At 36.1% G+C, this 20,427-nt stretch overlaps 1 protein-coding gene across 1 annotated transcript in view; it reads right to left on the bottom strand.

Moving 5' to 3' along the window:
* The window catches only part of LOC123767560 (uncharacterized), a 545,934-nt gene that overhangs the window by 51,900 nt on the left and 473,607 nt on the right, over positions 1-20,427 (bottom strand). Inside the window, exon 6 of the mRNA XM_069310624.1 lies at positions 2,361-2,430. Within this exon, the coding sequence (XP_069166725.1) occupies positions 2,361-2,421 (61 nt within the window). The 5' untranslated portion in view covers positions 2,422-2,430. The remainder of the gene's footprint in view (positions 1-2,360; positions 2,431-20,427) is intronic.

The raw sequence follows: 20,427 nt of genomic DNA, 5'->3' as shown, positions 1-20,427 counted from the left end.
TACAGGAGTCACTTGTATTCAGCACGAAATGAATTTATTTGGGATAAAATAATAAATTAGTTTGAAGTATGGCGAGCAAGACGATTTATTGATAATCTGTTGTTTATATATATATATATATATATATATATATATATATATATATATATATATATATATATATATATATATATATATATATATATATATATATATATATATATATGTCGTACCTAGTAGCCAGAATTCACTTCTCAGCCTACTATGCAAGGCCCGATTTGCCTAATAAGCCAAGTTTTCATGAATTAATTGTTTTTCGACTACCTAACCTACCTAACCTAACCTAACCTAACTTTTTCGGCTGCCTAACCGAACCTAACCTATGAAGATAGGTTAGGTTAGGTTAGGTAGGGTTGGTTAGGTTCGGTCATATATCTACGTTAATTTTAACTCCAATGAAAAAAAAATTACCTCATACATAATGAAATGAGTAGCTTTATCATTTCATAAGAAAAAAAATAGAGAAAATATAATAATTCAGGAAAACTTGGCTTATTAGGCAAATCGGGCCTTGCATAGTAGGCCGAAAAGTGCATTCTGGCTACTAGGTACAATATTTAAATATACTAATATACAATATTTATTCAATATATATATATATATATATATATATATATATATATATATATATATTGAATAAATCAAAATCCCATCACCTGCTTTAATAGTTACTTCATTTAACTAATATTGATCAAGGTGGCAGTGTAATCACCCCCCCCCATATTAATCGTGTGAGCAAGATCAATAAATAATGTCTACAGTTCAGCTAAAGATTAATAACGGTAGAATAAAGATTAGTAAATTTACATTTCCTGTAATTTCTTACAGGAAATTAGAATTTATGTTTATAAATGTTTATTTCAGAGTCTTACAAGGTATAATATTCTCTGTGTCTTTAGGGTATATTCATAATAGGGGTATACTCTTTTAGGTATACTCTTCGTATTTTAGAAAGATAAGCAACAAAATTCTAGTGTCTATATTAAAATTCAATTAATGATTTCCACTCATAAATTTATTCAAGATAATTTAATATTACTTAAATATGTTTGTTTATATGTATACATGTATATATATATATATATATATATATATATATATATATATATATATATATATATATATATATATATATATATATATATATATATATATATATATATATTATATATATTATATACTCATATACTTATATCTAACATTTAAAGGGATGTATACACATCAAGGTGTATACTACTTATTGGTGTATACACAGAAACTTTACTTAAGTGCTGAATTATGTTCAGGGCAAAAGTATACTTGCTGGTTGGTCAGTAAAGTATTGTGTATCACTGATAACCCTCCAGAGGAGCACAATCAGTTCTATCACCCAAGGGCACAATCAGTTCTAACACCTTAGAGAACAACCACAAAATCAATTAACAGCCGATAGTTAATCCGTTTATTTCACCATTCCCTCCATCCCTGCCTGCCTCCTCTCCCATCTCCTTGTTCTTATATATCCCTTCCAAGTGATATTATAGGCCTATACTGGCTTAGCACTATCTCCTGATGATGTACTTACTCTCAAATTTAACCTTCAAATAGTTTAATACAAATCATTATAAATGATACTATGCCAACACTGGTATGTTTCTCTAAATTTTGTTCAAATATATCACATAATTTATATGTTGTGAGGAACTAAATTGATATATTTAGATATTGTCTTCAGAGCTCATTTAGATATCTCTTCTCTTACTTCATAAAAGTTTAGACGCAAATATATCAATTGGTAAAGTAACTGATACGTTATCTTTCGTTATTTAATCTCACTAAGAAACAAAAGTTTATGATTGATGATGCTGATGAGAATGATGATAAATAAATGAAGATATAATAATTCAGACGTAGTCTTGGTGCGTTTCAGACCTTTCTTACAATTCTCGTCATAATTTTATTTATTATCGCTAACCCTTGAGCTTAGTCTTGTCAATGGATTTACAGTATATGTTAATTTTCACCAACAATTGTTAAATATATGAATATAATTGCCTTTATGTAATCCTGATGATTGATAAAATATTTAACAAAATTTAATTTAAAAAATCTTTATTAGATCTTTGACGTAATGATATAATGAATAATATCTCTTATATGTTTTCTCAATCTCAAAATAGATGGTTTGTGTAAGTGTGTGTGTGTTTACTCACCTAGTTGTGCTTGCGGGGTTGAGCTCTGGCTCTTTGGTCTGACTATGTGTGTACCTGATATTAATTAACTCATAACCATTTACAACAGATTATAGTAACATTTACACATAAAATATATGTTATACTCACTTGCTGATGCAGACAAGACTACGGTCAGGATAAAAACGCGACCAAAATGATTTCTCTTCATCTTGAGTTTCTGCGAAGAGAAAAAATAAAATCATTTTATTCATCTACATGCTCTGCTTCACAGTAAATATAAATTAAAAAATAATGCAGGCGATGAGTCACAATAACGTGGCTGAAGTATGTTGACCAGACCACACACTAGAAAGTGAAGGGACGACGAGGTTTCAGTCCGTCCTGGACCATTCTCAAGTCGATTGTCTTCAAAAATAATATTTGGAGATGAGAGAGAGAGTTCTCTGTGATCATCTTAGATAAGATGCTATCAAACAGCTTCCAGGAGACTTCATATGACAGAGAATTATCAAAATCTAAGTTAAGAAGATGATAACTAAAAATATATAATCCAATCATCATATATGCATGTTTGCTTAGAAACTAAATTGGTTTAGATAAGTAGTTGACTCGACTGTTAAGAAGATGAGGCAATTTAAATTACCAAAAATATCAATTAATATCATATCATAAGAGACTCTCATTTTCTCAAGCAGATTCATTGGTCTGTCAAAATTTCATATATCGATATTTCAACTGTATATTCGAATATTAATAATTATTATTAGATTTATTTTACACATATTTTCTGGTAATATGTGTAACACACACATATAGCATAGAGGTAGAGGTGCTATGTGTGTGTTATAATTTCAGTAAATATACTTTAATTTCAGTAAAACACCCGAATCAAATAAGTTTATCGAGATAATATATTTCACCCCAAAATTTATTATCTTAGACTATCTGTCGTCTCCTTGCAACACCGTAATTTGTACGCTGTGGGAATATACCGTCACCATTGCATTCATTAATGGTGCATAAATAAATTATTCCATTAGTTGTATAAATAAATTATCCCGAGAGTGCTTTAAGGATAGTGAAAAGTTATCTTAATTATCCCTTTGTTTCTTCTAAGTCAGGGTTCTGTCCATGGTGGTATGTGTTGAGCTGGAGAGAAGGATAGGGAGGAGAGGCAGCCATGACGTAACACACATGGATAGGCCTATATAGTGAGTATATAGATAGGCCTATATAGGTGAGTACTCATTGTTGGAACTATACTATAAGCCTATGCCTCATCATACTCTACTGAATACTCCACTCATATATAAAGTACTGAGTATTGTCCACTCATATATATAAGATGGTGAGTATTCTCCACCCACATGTAAAGGGGATGAGTATCCTAAACTCTTATATAATAATCTTATAATGAATAACTTATAATGAGTATTCCTTATCTTAATGAACATATTTAGAGTCTGCATTTCTTATCTCTGAATATGTCTTGTGCTTCATACTATCCGTCAGAAGTATATTATAATGCCAACCTTAAGTTCAGCCCAGAAGATTTAGAGCATGATTCGAAGAGACTTAGCATGATTCCTGCCAGACTCTTATTAGGATCTAAGAGTCTAAGTCTGGGGGAACAAGACTTAAAAGCCTTCTAAACAAGTAAGACTTTTTTTTAGAAGTGGGAGAAAGCAAGGAAGTTTAACATGAAAATAAAATCTCCACAATAGCGATAATACACCTCGATGCAGTGCTGTATGTATCACACAGTGAAGAACAAGAGTTACAAGAGGAGAGATCAGTCTGTAAAGTCTTAAAACTGGTTTACTAAGCAGAGCGAAAGTCTGAAGGGAGCGGAGAGGCTTAGAAATAAAGAGTTGCGATTCCAAGGAGAAATATAATCAAATCATAAAGAATGATTTCAGTGAAGTGAGAATTTCTGAAGAGTGGATTTACACAGTAAATCTGTAAAACAGGTTCAAGGATTTGCAAAGTACCTGAATGTTAATCTTGAAAGTCAGAAGAATTATATAAGAGGTTTTCTAGATCTGTAAAAAAAATGTAATTGAATTCGACTTCATATTGAAGATTAAAAAATGAGTTCAGCCAACAATTGTGAACTTTGAAGTCTCTCAAAGTGATAATTTCAGTATTACATGATGACAAAAGAATAAAAATGAAGAAAACAACAAAGTACTCACAGTAATTAGCTCAATTTAGTCATAGATAAATATAATAAATATATTTTTACATCAGATAAGTCAAAGACCATTAAAGTTTTAAGCTTCTCAAAATTTATAAGTCGGGTGACACTCGCATTAGAAACGTCTCATGATTTATAAGTCAGGTGTATGAGTGACATGTGACGATTTATGAGTCTGGTGTATTAGTGAAGTCTCAAGATTTATGAGCGGTGTATTAGTGACGTCTCAAGATTTATCAGTATGGTATATGAGAACAGAACACATCAGAAACCAAGAATTATTCAGTCATAATTTTTAGTATTATTACACATGAGATATATAATTATTATTAAAATATTATTATTGTGTTTATTACTATTATTATTATTATTATAAATAATTTATTATTTGTATAATATAAAAATCAATAAGTAAGCTTCACTTACTAGAGGACTAAAGAACAAAGATATTCATTTGATTTAGATATTTAGAATAAATAACAAGATATTTAGATATTTAGAACAAAGAGCAAGATATTTAGATATTTAGAACAAAACAAGATATTTAGATATTCAGAACAAAGAACAAGATATTTAAAACATTGTATTTAGATATTTAGATATTTTATTTAGATATTTTACTTTGATATTTAGAACAAAGATATTTATTATTATTTTTGAATATTTTCACGAATTTTTTTGCAAAACATCGATTTTTTTTAGAGCTCTTAAACTGTTCTTAATAATGTTGACAATGATAAAAAAATTATATTATAACTTTTATTACTACTATAGTGATTACTACTAATCAAAAATTACCATTAATACCTGAACAATTACAATTACCACTACAGTTATTTTAACAACTATCACTAAATCTTTTACTACTAATACTCTGGTGATAGTACTACTATTATTACTAATAAAAATAATAATAAAAATAATAATATAATGCCAATAATGAGATAATTACACAAATGATGGATAAAATAATAATGATATATAATTGTAAAAAATAATCAGTGTTATGAGAAAGTTATACTAACAATCTTGACTATGGAGACGATACATGTGTCATATGTCATGTGTCATGTGTCATAGCTTTGGATATTGTCAAGGAATTCCACAGAGGTCTTCCACGGAAATCAGGTGTGTAAGATTTGGGATTATTGGGGATTAGTGGGGATTATTTTTCATGCTTACTCCCTTCATTTACCGCAGGGGTAATGGATACCAGGATAGCGTAGAGTAGTGTACCCTAGAGTAGTGTATCCCAGGATAGAGTACCCTGGAGGTACACTATTCCGGAAGTTTGTATACTAAGCAAAAACCCTGGTTTGGGATAAGTCAGGAACTATCCCCCTTCTCTGGGTACTGTAAACTTAGTGCCCAGCCTTAGTTTGGGTATTGCAAACCCATCTCTCCTTCGGGTATTGTAAACCTGATATACCCACTCTGGTTTTTGGAATCGTAATCCAGGGGACACACCCTTAGGTGAGTCCCCCTTAGGTGAGTCCCCATTAGATGAGTCACTCAATGGGCATTATCATGTAAGTGTGGCCTATATAAATTTGCAATTTATACCAATTTATATAAAGTTTCTCAATACCACTTCAAGAAAACATACTATACAAATGCACAAATTTAGTAATTGATTGACGGCATGATATCTTAGGATAGAAATGAGCATGTGTAACTTGAAAGCGCCTAATGAAAGTACAATATAGACTACTATCTGATGACTCTATACCATCACTGGTCAACATTGATGATGCCTCTTTACCGTTTCTAGTGTTATGAAGGAGATGAGACTTGTTGAGTCCCAATTTGCATTAAGAAAACAATATTTTCTTCATGAGTAATTGGCATGAATGATGCCTATTATTTAGCCAGATCACACTCCCTACCGTAGCTTGCCTATTCCACTTGTCTAATTTGTTTGAATTGCAAAATAAGTAAAGCAAAATATAACCAAATATGCTAGCGATAGATAGTCATACAAATTACAACATTTCGAACCATCAAGGAACATTAATCAGGTGATTATAAGATCAAGAACAAGTCGAAACGGCATGAATTTCATTTCAGGGGTTTAATTTGGGATATTTTGTCATGTTATTGAAACCTTTTTTTGGGGAAATTTGGGATATTTTGTCATGTTATTGAAACCTTTTTTGGGGGAAATTTGGGATATTTTGTCATGTTATTGAGACCTTTTTTTGGGGAGGAAAGGAGGCAAAAGCAGCTTTTCACTGATGTTATTAATGTATTAAGACCAGAATGTTCAGGTTTCAACATCTTTAAATAGCAGTGTTTTGTTCATCTTTTGACGTCTTTCAAGACTGTATCAAACAGCAAACTTGGTTATTGATCTTGAAGATGAATGTTATCATTATGAACGAAGACACAGACACAGCAAGATATCAGTAGAAATTTATGTACCAATATCCTTCCTGTAAACCAGTTGGGAAGGTATTTACCCCAAAATACAGCGTTAAGGATATCAATTTGAGAATTAAATACAAGATAGCAAGCAAGTATGTTTAGAGCTAATTGAAGTACGTAGGAAATGTCTTATTACAGATGACTGCATATATATATATATATATATATATATATATATATATATATATATATATATATATATATATATATATATATATATATATATATATATATATATATATATATATTAGAACATTTTCAAAGGTAGACTATAAGTGGGTTTACACACACACACACACACACACACACACACACTGACCCCTCAACCCCCCCCCCCAATCCCACTTCCCACGGCCCACAGAACCACTGCTAACCAAACAGGTTAAGCATCGCAGAACCTGTTCTAAATGCACCGCGATTTTAACGCTCTCGTCCCAAACGCCATACGTCAAGCATAAACGTCAAACGTCAAACTTCAAGTTATAAATATAAGGATGGAAATAATGAGGCTGGGACAAATAAGCGTCATTTTTCATAGGTTTAGCGGGGTCACCAAGATCCGTGCTCTTCTAGGTAGGTAGGTAGGTAGGTACCTACCTACCTAGGTAGGTAAAAATCACTTTACATTTGACGTTAGCTGCTGTCTTCACACCCCAATGGGCATTACCATGTGTATATAAACTCCAGGAAGATCACTCATGGGAGTGTAAGATGAAACCACACACACACACACACACACACACACGCACACACACACATACACACACACACACACACACACACACACACACACACACACACACACATACACACACACACACACACACACACACACACACACACACACACACACACACACACACACACACACACACACACATGGTCCTGTGAAAGACATATATAAACCCAGAATATAAGCCACACAAATCCAGATGATTAGCCACTTATGGTTCTATGAAAGCCACACACACACACACACACACACACATACATATATATACACACACACACAAACAGATAACCCATATATCATGTGGAAGCCACACAAACCCATCAGAGGAGCCATATATGATCATTTGGATGTCATACAAATCCATATGAAAAGTTAAGCAAGGATACAGAAGCACTTTCATAAAGTAATGAAGGTATCCTTTCATCCACCTACAAGAGCCACAAAGCCATGTGGAGGTCCCTACATCCACCTACAAGAGCCACCAGGCCATGAACGGGGTTCATGGATATCTGGTTGATATCTGGATTAGATATCTGGTTGATATCTGGTTATCTCTATTGCATGCTGATGCTAAAATCATGAAGATGATTTCTACAGAGGACAGCAAGAGTCTACTAAACGACCTGGACAAACTGAAAGAGCTATTTAAGAAATGGCTGTTAGAATTGAACCCAAGTAAATGTAAGGTAATGAAACTAGGTGGTGGGACCAGGAGGGCGGACACCAGGTACCAAATGGGAGATGAAATCCTCATGAAAGGATTTCATTGAGAGAGAAGGATCCAGGGGTTGATATCACACCGGACCTGTCCCTTGGCTAATATGATAACTACTTTCAGAAATTTCTGCTAGAAATAATTTAGAACCTTACAAACTACATATACTAGATATACCACATATATCTATATATACCTTATACCACATATGCTATCCTGGAGTATGCAGCTCCAGCGAGAAGTCCATATCTAACCAAACACAAGCTAAAATTAGGGAAATTTCAAAGGTATGCCAGCAGACTAGTCCCAGAACTATGAGGCATGAGTTACGAGGACAGACTACATGAATTGAACTTCCCGTCGCTGAAGACAGTAGAGATAGGGGAGACATGATTACTTCATACAACATTTTCAGGGGAATATATTGGGTAGATAAAGACATTGTTTAACACGGGTGGTACACGCACAAGGAGACACAGATGAAAACTGAGTACCCAAATGAACCTTATTTCATTTGGGTACTTTCATTTAAGTAATTTGAAAGATTTTGTTTTCAGTGTCAGAGTAGTTAACCAATGGCATGCATTAGGCAGTGATGTGGTGGAGGCTGACTCCATACACAGTTTCATATATAGATATGATAGAGTCCAATAGGCTCAAGAACCTATACACCAGTTGATTGATAGTTGAGAGGCGGGTCTAAACAACCAAAGCTAATCCCCCGCAAGTACAATTATGTGAGTTTATATACACACACACACACACATACATAAAACATGTGTACTGACACCTCAGTCAGTACACATGATGGATGCCTACAATTTTTATTGACTCCTTATATAGTGTACTCGGTACACTATGCACATAGTGTATAGTGTATACAATGCACATAGGTACACTATGTACTCCTTAAATAGTGTACAATCACCTATGTCACTGGTGTAAACCACATCATTCTACAACACTATTCTACCTTAGTAAACTACCCTACCAAACTACTCCACCCTAACTACCACTCCAAGCCAAATTACTTGTCCTTACAGAGTACTTCCACCTACCTTAAGTCACGTTCATGAACACCAGTAATATTCTGTCGTATTAAAACTCATACTGATTTGCATTTCCGGGAAGCTTAATTGTTCATGTCATTTAATAAGAGATCATTTAAATGATGTTCTAATATTCAGACTTCGGAACGAATTAATAGAACCCGAAATGGTGTCAAATTTATGAGATTGTGTTAACTTTTCTTCATATTTTTCAAAGTACTTATTATGCATTATTTATATATATATATATATATATATATATATATATATATATATATATATATATATATATATATATATATATATATATATATATATATATATATTAGTATATTTTGGTAGCAATCTTTCTTGTAAATATATGTTGTTGAATATGACAGGAAGAGTAAGATTAATGTAATCTTACTTAATCAGTAAGATTAATGATTCTAACACGAATCTTCTCAATATTTCTCAACATAAGAAATATTCTACACGAATCTTCTCAACATAAGAAATATTGAGAAGATTCGTGTTAGAATAATTAATCATTAATCTTACCCTTTCGGTCATATGCAACAACATATATATATATATATATATATATATATATATATATATATATATATATATATATGAAACGTTGACCAAGGGGTTGATGAGAAAATTTACTAAACAATCAATTGCTTATGAGGGCCCTGGTTCATATCTTTGCCCGTGAGGACTGATTAGGCGCCAATCCTTGTTTATACGCCTCTGTTCACCCAGCAGTGATTAGATATCTGGTTGTAAAACGACTGGCGAGTCGTATTCTAGGGAAAACTAGTGGGTCAGGTTTACCATGAGCTATGTGTAGGTAAAGCTCTGAGCCTGTTAACAGGAGCCACCAGTCGCCTGCTCCTGTACCCTCCTGTGTAAACCAATAAAGGCTACATTTCTCACTTCCATACATGATGTCACTTCCATACATGATGTCACTTCCATACATGATGTCACTTCCATACATGATGTCACTTCCATACATGTCACTTCCATACATGATGTCACTTCCATACATGATGTCACTTCCGTACATGATATCATGGTGAAGTACGACATTCACCATTACCTTTAACAGGACAGTTATGTGAAAGTGACATATTTTCTAAGATTCCACCCCATATGTAAATGTGTGACACTCAAAACTGTATATAGAGAGAAGTGTTCAACTCCACAGCATGCTTGGTGGATGCTGTATTTAGCATACAGTCAATTCTGAATTATTCTACAAGTATACAGGAGGACTGCAAAAGGGGGAAGATAATCCTATTATCTCCCTATAATTATAATCCTTCCTTCCTATTATAATCCTATAAGATGTCTCCTATCTTAATCTTGATACATCTGAACCTGCTAATTCTGACAAGTTGAATTGGCTGTCACATGGCTAAGGTGTGAATGAGAATAATTAGAAATAATAAGGGTAAATGAAACACCTACATATAATCTTGGTATATAGCATACCTGCCCAGCTATATAACCTTGATATATAAAGCATACCTGCCCAGCTATATAACCTTGATATATAAAGCATACCTGGCCAGCTATATAACCTTGATTTATATAGCATACCTGCCCAGCTATATAATCTTGATATATAAAGCATACCTGCCCAGCTATATAACCTTGATATATAAAGCACACCTGCCCAGCTATATAACCTTGATATATATAGCATACCTGCCCAGCTATATAATCTTGATATATAAAGCATACCTGCCCAGCTATATAACCTTGATATATAAAGCATACCTGGCCAGCGATATACCCTTGATTTATGGTACACATATTCGCCCGACTTGGTCTTCCGAGCGCTGTATAGAAAAGGCAGAAACTGACCCGGACTAATGGTGATCGTTTATTTTAATGGACTCGGCGAGGGAATGTCGAATTTTGCTGGTCAACAAAGAGAATGATCAGCATGACAGAGAGGCATGAGGATAAATGGGACAGTAGAATGGGATGGGTGGAAGCAGGAATGGAGGAGAGGTGGAATAGAGGCATGAAGGGAAAATTTCGATGGATGGTTAAGTTATTGAAGCCAGTGAAATTTTGCTGATTTCTAAATTGTATTGAATATTTGAAAATGATCCTTGTGTGTGTATTCAGGTATTTGTGCCTGCAGGATCGAGATGTGACTCTTGGATCCCGATTTTCTAGCTGTTGGTTGTCTAATGCAATGATTCCTGGCCTATTTTCCTTATCATAATTGATTTTAATGTTATGAATGGAGTTAGCCTCTCCAGTTTGCTCTTTTGGATAATTCCATCTACTCACTACCCTTATGATAAAAGAAAACTTTCTAATATGTCTATGACACATCTGAGTCTTAAGGTTTCAGCTGTGCCCTCTTGTTCTATTGTTATTCATGGAAAATATTTCCTGTGTGTGTGTGTGTGTGTGTGTGTGTGTGTGTGTGTGTGTGTGTGTGTGTGTGTGTGTGTGTGTGTGTGTGTGTGTGTGTGTGTGTGTTTGTGTAAGTGTGTGTGTGTGTGTGTGTGTGTGTGTGTGTGTGTGTGTGTGTGTGTGTGTGTGTGTGTGTGTGTGTGTGTGTGTGTGTGTGTGTGTTTGTGTAAGTGTGTGTGTGTGTGTGTGTGTGTGTGTGTGTGTGTGTGTGTGTTTGTGTAAGTGTGTGTGTGTGTGTGTGTGTGTGTGTGTGTGTGTGTGTATGTGTGTGTGTTTGTGTGTGTGTCTAGACAGAATCTTCTTTATATATTTTTTGTTTTCTTCATTTGGGAAGACATTTGCAATCCCAAATGTTGACAATAGAATTCATTATTGAAAATGAAATAAAGTCATTAACACAATTTTTTCGAATCGAATATGACAGGGACAAGAAGAGACCAATCATATTTCTATCGTTAGTAAACGATTAGTAAACATAACATCTTAGTCAACTTAGTTGCGAACTGGAAGTTTAATGAATAAAAATATTGGGTAAAAATTCCCTATTTTCAAGTCACAGAAAATCTTTCTTAGCTAGTCAAATGGAAGTAGTTCATATACATGTTGTTGTTCCACAAAATAAATGCTACATGGTTCCAACATGTGGTTAATGTGTGTTCTGATAATAGCCCAAAAATATAAATCTGGACATATTCTTTTAATTCAAGAAATTAGTCCCATCTTTTATGCTCAAAATAGACGATAAACACAGTCAATCTCCCCTATTTTTAAGTGTGTAAGTTTATGAATTTAGAAAATAATGAAAAAAAATTCTGTATATGAAAAAAAAGCATTGTATGTTGTTCATATCTAAATACTTACTCTTTGATTAATAAATTAAATATCTGACAAAATGGCCAACAAGTTGAATAAATCTGTAATCCTTTACACCACCGCCCACGGAATGGGTATGGGGTGCATAATAATAAAGTTGAAAAAGCCTAAAAGAAGTGGTAAGGAATTTGACTGGATTATCTGCAAATTATTAATTATAAAATTATTAAACTAAAGATAATTGAATCCTCATGTGTTAAAAAATATCGAATTTAGCCCAGGATGATATCAAATGGATATCTCCATGATGAGTAAGATGAGTGACAATTATATAGTTGAGACGATCATTAGAGCACGACGGGGCTCGAACCAGCGTTCTGGGCGACCGCAGACGCAAAGGCATTTCATGTTATTTGTGTTGTACTTGTGTATGTGTAAGTATAATGTTGTAGTAGCAGTTAAGTCACTTTACTGCTCAAGTGATGTCACCTCTTACTAGCAAATGTCTCGGAATCTAATATTTAACCTTCTCATTTGTCGTCTCTCTCTCTCTTTCTCTCTCTGTATATATATATATATATATATATATATATATATATATATATATATATATATATATATATATATATATATATATATATATATATATATATATATATATATATACTCACCCCCTTCCCTTCTATCTTCTCCTCTGCCCATTCTCTCATCACACTTCCCCATCTCCACGTTTCCCCCCCCCAACTTCTCCCTCTCTCTTTCTCTCTCTCTATCTCTCTCTTCCCTCCTTCTCTCTCCTTCCCTCTGCGCCATCTCTTCCAATATTCTCCCCCTAATATTACCCTATTCATATATCTCTCCCCCACTCTCCCACTATCCACTTCTTCCCCCTGTTTCCCACTATCTCCCTCTCTCCCCTTACATCTTCTCCAATTCCTTATCCTCCCGTCTCCAAGATTCAAACTATATTTAAAAAAAAAAAACTACAGCCTTAGGAACGATTTATCCAATATTAATAATATATTGCATACGGGTACTCTGCTATCTTACCTAACTTAAAATATCATATTTGAATATATATACATCTACATTTTTTTGAGTCAAGGATGTAAATTTTTTTATTATCATATTTAGGCATATGAACGAGAACAGGCGCCAAACTCTGCGGGTTTCACAAGTTCTGATTTCATTTCAAACTACATGAAAATCGCGTGAGGGGCCCTTAATATGTCAATTTATCTTAATGCATGGCACTTGGGCCGACCCCGACTGTCGTCTGACACTCACATGTCAAAGTGTTAGAATATGTGAGGGTATATCTAGCGTATATCAATGCATCACACGCACCGACGACCGAAGGAGGTTTCGTGTGCTTGAGACTGTGTTCATTCGTGAGTTGACACTTCCTTAATCCTTTGAAGGAAGGATTAAGACAGGAATTTCCTTAAGTACTTTCGTATTTAATTATACATCTTCAGAAGGATCCGATCCTTCGTCATGTCACACACATATATATGTATATATATATATATATATATATATATATATATATATATATATATATATATATATATATATATATATATATATATTTATATATATATATATATATATATATATATATATATATATATATATATATATATATATATATATATATATAATACCAAGATGAAGTTAAATTAGTGCCTTCATACTGCTGTTATACATTAGTTTTTTTTTGTCTTCAAAAATACATTCACTGGCGCATTCGTAAGACCATCAGGTCCACAATCTTATACAACCAAGCTGACGTTAGGAAATACATTTTCTAACGTTTGCAAATATTTGAATTTTTAAGTTAGATGTTCTAAGTCAGCTGTATTTAATGCACTGTTGTTGTTGTTATAGATTCAGCTACTCGGAACAAGTTCTAAGTAGCACGGGCTATGGTGAGCCCGTAATTTAATGCACATAATCAGAGGTTTTCTGTGCAATTTGCATTAATTTTTTTCCTATTTGTTACATTCATTACAATATTAATTATTTGCTTTGATTCTTACAAAAATTGTTTGTTGCTAAAAATTCAGAATATATATTTTAATCTTCCAGTTGAAAGGAATAGTCAAGCGGGTTTGCCTTTTTCTAAAATTTCTTCCTCTATGGAAATTAATATCATCGTCCAAAGGTTATTGGGGGATCAAATAACTGGGGGTTATTAAGCATATTGTGCACTCTTTATATATATTATTTTATTCTGCTTGTCGGGGACAGGAGGCCTTAAATCTTGGGTATCTATTTACTCCTAGATAAACAGATTTACGTTGACCAGACCACACACTAGAAAGTGAAGGGACGACGACGTTTCGGTCCATCCTGGACTATTCTCAAGTCGATTGTGAGAATGGTCCAGGACGGACCGAAACGTCGTCGTCCCTTCACTTTCTAGTGTGTGGTCTGGTCAACATATTTCAGCACCGTTATTGTGACTCCTCGTCTACAAACACATTTACTTCTAGGTGAACAGACGATGAAAAAAATTCGTACACACTATCGGGATCTCCGAGTGTACGTCCAGAACGACGCCGACTATACTACGAGGACCCCCCCCCGATGTATGTTGAACAATTACGGCTTTTAAATATGATAATATATCCACCATGTGTTGTCTAGTTTTGAACTTAGACTTCTAAGAGACTTCCAAGAATAAGAAATCAAAATTTTCTTCCAATTTGGCTTTGAATATGTTGATAGACAAGGTTTCCGGATACGTTAAAGAAAAAATTGCAAAAAATGAACCCAATTTTGTTAAGAATATTGAGTAAACTTCACGTATACTAAAAACTTAGTGGTTTCAATACTAGGACGAATTATATACTAACAGTGAACATATAATATATATATTTTATATATAGGGACGGGGAATTAAGAGGATATACGAGGATACAGAAAAAAGGGGGAATGAGAATAGATGCAAATGAAAGGAGGATAGATATAAGAGATGAGGAGGAGGACAGAGACAGACGGGAATACGGGCCAGCCAGCAATAACCTAACCTGCCGTCAACAGTGAATGACAGACTTGCCACTCTGTCTAGGAGAAGGGGGGGGGGGGGGAGGGAGAGGGGGGTCGAGCCATGTTAGTTATAAGGAAGTGTGTGTGTGTGTGTGTGTACTCAGTTGATGCTGGGGTTGAACTCTGGCTGTTTGGTCCCGTCTCTCAACTGTCAATCAACCTATATACATATTTTTGAGCCTACTGGGCTGTATATATGTGTGTGTGTGTGTTTACTATGTGTTCCTGCAGTATCAAGCTGTTAGCTCTTGGGCCCCGCCTTTCTAACCGTCCGTTGTCTAATGTATTGACTGTTGAACTATTTTCCCTATCATATCTTCTATATTATACTCATACACGCACATACGCATTCAAAACAGAAAATAAATATAATCATTTAAACCCATAAGAAAATATATGAGCTACTTAGCACGAGATTGAAAAAGATTTAGAAAATATGAAGAGAATGGGGTAAATGTATTAATTAATAAGAATAAAGAAACTGCCAGAAAGATGGAAGATAACCATATCATTACTATGTAAGATGACACAAAATATATATATTAGAAATGATAACAAAAATACATTGAAAAGAGTCAGAAATTCAGAATGCAGGAAACTGAAGAAGACCCGTTCATACATACGGGTCAATACCTATGTATATCCATCCAAACTCGTTCATACATATGTATAACCTACGCCCGAAACACACTAGCGTTCCCGCTTTTAAATAGAGACGAAATTGACGAAGGTGATAGGAAGAAAATTAAGTAGATTAAAAAAAGGAGTAGAATAGGAGTAGAATGATAGTGGGAAACAGGTGTTTGTGCTCCAATGGTCAACTAATTCAATGTAAATACAATATAATATAAATTATCACTAACACTCAAAATAATAATGAAACAATAATATTAATAATCTGACGTAGCATTAATTTTATTTTAATACTACTAATTCTAATAATAATTCTAATAATAAAAATATAGCAACAATAATAAAGTCGAAATATTTATAATGCAAGTTATATCATTACAGTTTTTTTATATCTATATCATTATACAGTTAAAGCTAAATCGATAATTACATTCAGACCAAAACGATGATTTTAACTTTGGAACCTATAGTTGTAATCATTGATGTGGACTGCAACAAATTGTATTTAATACAACTTTTTTAGCAACTCTATGAAGTCATTAAGAAGGCGTTACCATTTGTGGAAATTAAGAAGTTATAAGAAAACAGTGTAGCCACTCAATGAAATCAAGAAGTTATAAGAAAGCAGTGTAGCCATTCAGTGAAAGCAAGAAGTTATAAAAAATCAATGTAACCATTCAGTGAAAGCAAGAAGCCATTGAACTAAAGCAGTCTCTCCGTCTCTCAGAGCAACGGGACAAGAAGAGTCAGTATCTAAGAGTTCAAGAGATCAATATTAATCCGCTCTATATCAAATATTATTAACTGATCATCCTGATCAAGCCAGTATCTATAAGGATTTCTGTGATTTTCTTAAACTCGATGAAATCAATAACGTGATTTAATTACCCTGCTGCTGCTGCGTTTCCCATACTCTGTAATGACGGTAAAAAGGTCATTTTTTGCTTTTTTGTAAACAGGACAAACTCCACGGACTGGCGTACAAAAAACGGGCTTCAGTTCCATTCCTTTTTTTTCATGTATCATTATTCATTAACATCTTTTTTGGTGCAAATTTATATTCCGTAAGGGGAACAATCCTCAATGTGTAGAATAAATCGAATTACCATATATCGGTCTGCCGATATCGCTAGGAACCCGCTATCTGCGTGGATCGGGCTCCGTCAGACTGATTGACGGCGTAATTCTTGGCTTCCGGTAAGTTTCAGGGCGGTAAGCTTAGACTCGAAGCTGCTTCAGGGCTTGTAGTCTAAGATAGTTGGAAGGAGCAGCAGGAGAGGGTGTTAAAAGGTTTGTGAGGGGGTGTTGGGGGTCAGGGGGGATGGAGGGGGGATGGAGGAAGGTAAGGAGGGAGGGGGTTGGGGGGGTTCGATAGGATAGGGGGTAGGGGGGTAGGGGGCGAGTGGTAGTAGGAGGAGCTGGGGACATAGTTTCGTCCAACTGTGTTATTTTCACAAATTTCTACCTCTTTTAGGCCAACGCCAGACTAGACTCGCGAGAAACCTGAAAAAAAAAGTCGACACAATTCATGCAAAATAGAATACAGAGAGAAACTCATCATGAAACAGAGGGGGGAAAACTTTTTTTTTTCCGCGAGAAAATTTCAAATGTATGAGAGAAGGAGAGTTGCCATCGGGCGCCATGCAGCACTCACCAATGATGGAGAAGAACCACAAAGCAGCGAACCCAAACCACGACGGGTTTTGTCAAACTACCACAAACGCAAGTTGATTCGACCGGGGGGGGGGGATAGGGGGGAAAAAGGCCGCTAGAAAATAGCAAAAACGACGGCCAAATGGCAAGAGGACATTGGAGAGGCTAGGCGGGAACGGAAGCTCCTATCGACTGCTTGCTTTGGCGCACACAGGCTGCCGGACCGGGGCGCAAGCAATTTTCAGTTTTTACATGTTTTCGATCAACGACCCACGTGTCCTGAACTCTTGAGAGAGCGAGAGAGAGAGAGAGAGGGAGAGAGAGAGGAGCGCCGCCGAGCCACAGTTTGGTGGTGGAGGATGAGCACATGAAGTAGTTAATCGAACAGAAGAAAGACAAGAGAGAGAGAGAGAGAAAACAAGACTGAATGGAAACGTGGAAAAAGAGGCATAGAATTGAAAGAAAATCTAAATAACAAAAGCGAAATTCAGAGAAGAAAACGAATAAGTGACCATACAGAAAGCCACTAATTCAGTCTCAAGATATACCAGGGGAAGCGATAGGTGGATGGATCAAGTTACAGGGCCATCTGAAGGAGGGAGAAAGCAAGCAAGCAAGCAAGCAAGCAAGCAAGCGATGAAAGCCTCAAACAAGGGGGGGGGGCGGTAGCCAGAATGAAGCAGGCCTCCTTCAAACCCCCAACCCCACACCCCAACACCCCACCCCCACACTCCCACAACCCCCACAGCCCCCCCCCACCCCCACCCTCCCCCCCCCCACACCCCCACAGCTCTGTCCGTCAGCCTAGAGTCACTCCCTGAACGATAATACCCGCAGGATAAAATAATTCTCCCAGGGACGAAAGCGAGAGAAAATTACCCGCTCCTCTAATCCACGCGGCTTCAAATCTCCACAGTCTGCGAAGGCAGTCCTCCCCCCCCCCATTCCAATCATCCCCCCCCCCTGCCCCATCCAATCCCCCCCTCCTCCTTCAATCACCCCCCCCCATCCCCCCCCCCCCCTTACCTCTAGCTTGGCCGTCATGAGTCCAGTCCATCACAAACTGTTGCATGCATGAAAACCATTGGTCGGCGCTTGACCAATGGTTGAGGTTCCTCAACCACGCAGAAGGAAGCGAGCAAATTGGAGTAGGGGGGGGGGAGGGGGGATGATGGAGAGAGGGGAGGGAGGAGGAATGATGGAGAGAGAGGGGGAATGATGGGGGAGAGAGGGAGGGAGGGAGGGAGAGGCTAGGTCAAGAGAGTTTTTGAGAGTGGAGAATGTATCGTTCCTGAGTCCTCTTTACATAATTTCTACGCCGGACCGGTGTTCACTTAGGGGGGCGGGGGGGGAGGAGGGGTAATTTAAGCACAGTACTCATGCCTGTAAAAACCTATGCTTTTTTTTTATTTTTTTATAAATTAACAGAGCATGATTCATCCCTACCCCCCCACACACACCCTACTCTCTTGTATTTTTTTGTCCTTTGGCCAACGATAGATATGCGTGTACATATATGCTCCTGTTTTAGGAGGTTGTGGTGGTTGGGAAGATTGCTTTGGGGGGAGTGGTGATGCATGGTTTGTGTGGGGGGGGGGGGGAAATAACTCTTGTCACCGTTCTTGTTTCTCCAAAGTCACACAATATATCACGAGAGAGAGAACAAACCCGTTCATACCATAAAGATGTTTTCGGTAAATTACAACTTAACCACATATCCGGCTCGCAAAACGTGAGATTCTCGATTTGACATCCACGAAAAGCAGCCAGCCAGCCAGCTATATCTCCAGACGTACAATACAACACTCACACACACACTCATCAAGAAATACAATAATACAGTAGGAAAACTGAGCAACACAGGGCATTAGAGGTTATTTCATCCACTGACAATGCCTGCTTGCATAGTTTCCCTTACTGCCGCTACGAAGCCGTGACGCCACACCGCTCGACCGGACTGCCAATCACGTTGCTCCGTCATTGCAACCAGCAATTTTATTGGCCAATTCCTCCTCTCTTCCCCCCCCCCCCTCCCCCTTCCACTTTGGTGGATATATATATTTCGATGTTATTGTCTTAAAAATATTAATATGGATGAAATATTCACCGGAACACCTTTCTTGTGGTCGATGGGAGCTTATATCACAACACACAAGGACGCGATGTTATATAGAAATTCCGTTCTCAAAATCTCTAATTTCACAAATTTTCATTTTTTTTCCTCAAGGCAGCGGCGGCGGCGGCGGACGTATCGTCGTGTATATTGAGCGGACTAGTTAAGGTGTATGATTGTATGTGTATATGTGTGTGTGTGTGTGTGTGTGTGTGTGTGTGTGTGTGTGTGTGTGTGTGTGTGTGTGTGTGTGTGTGTGTGTACTCACCTAGTTGTGCTTGCGGGGGTTGAGCCCTGGCTCTTTGGTCCCGCCTCTCAACCGTCAATCAACAGGTGTACAGGTTCCTGAGCCTATTGGGCTCTATCATATCTACACTTGAAACTGTGTATGGAGTCCACCACATCA

Source organism: Procambarus clarkii, chromosome 67 (genome assembly GCF_040958095.1).
Source record: "Procambarus clarkii isolate CNS0578487 chromosome 67, FALCON_Pclarkii_2.0, whole genome shotgun sequence".
NCBI classification, from domain to species: Eukaryota; Metazoa; Arthropoda; class Malacostraca; order Decapoda; family Cambaridae; genus Procambarus; species Procambarus clarkii.
Note: the sequence above shows the minus strand (reverse complement) of the source record. Positions and strands in the feature narration are given on the sequence as shown.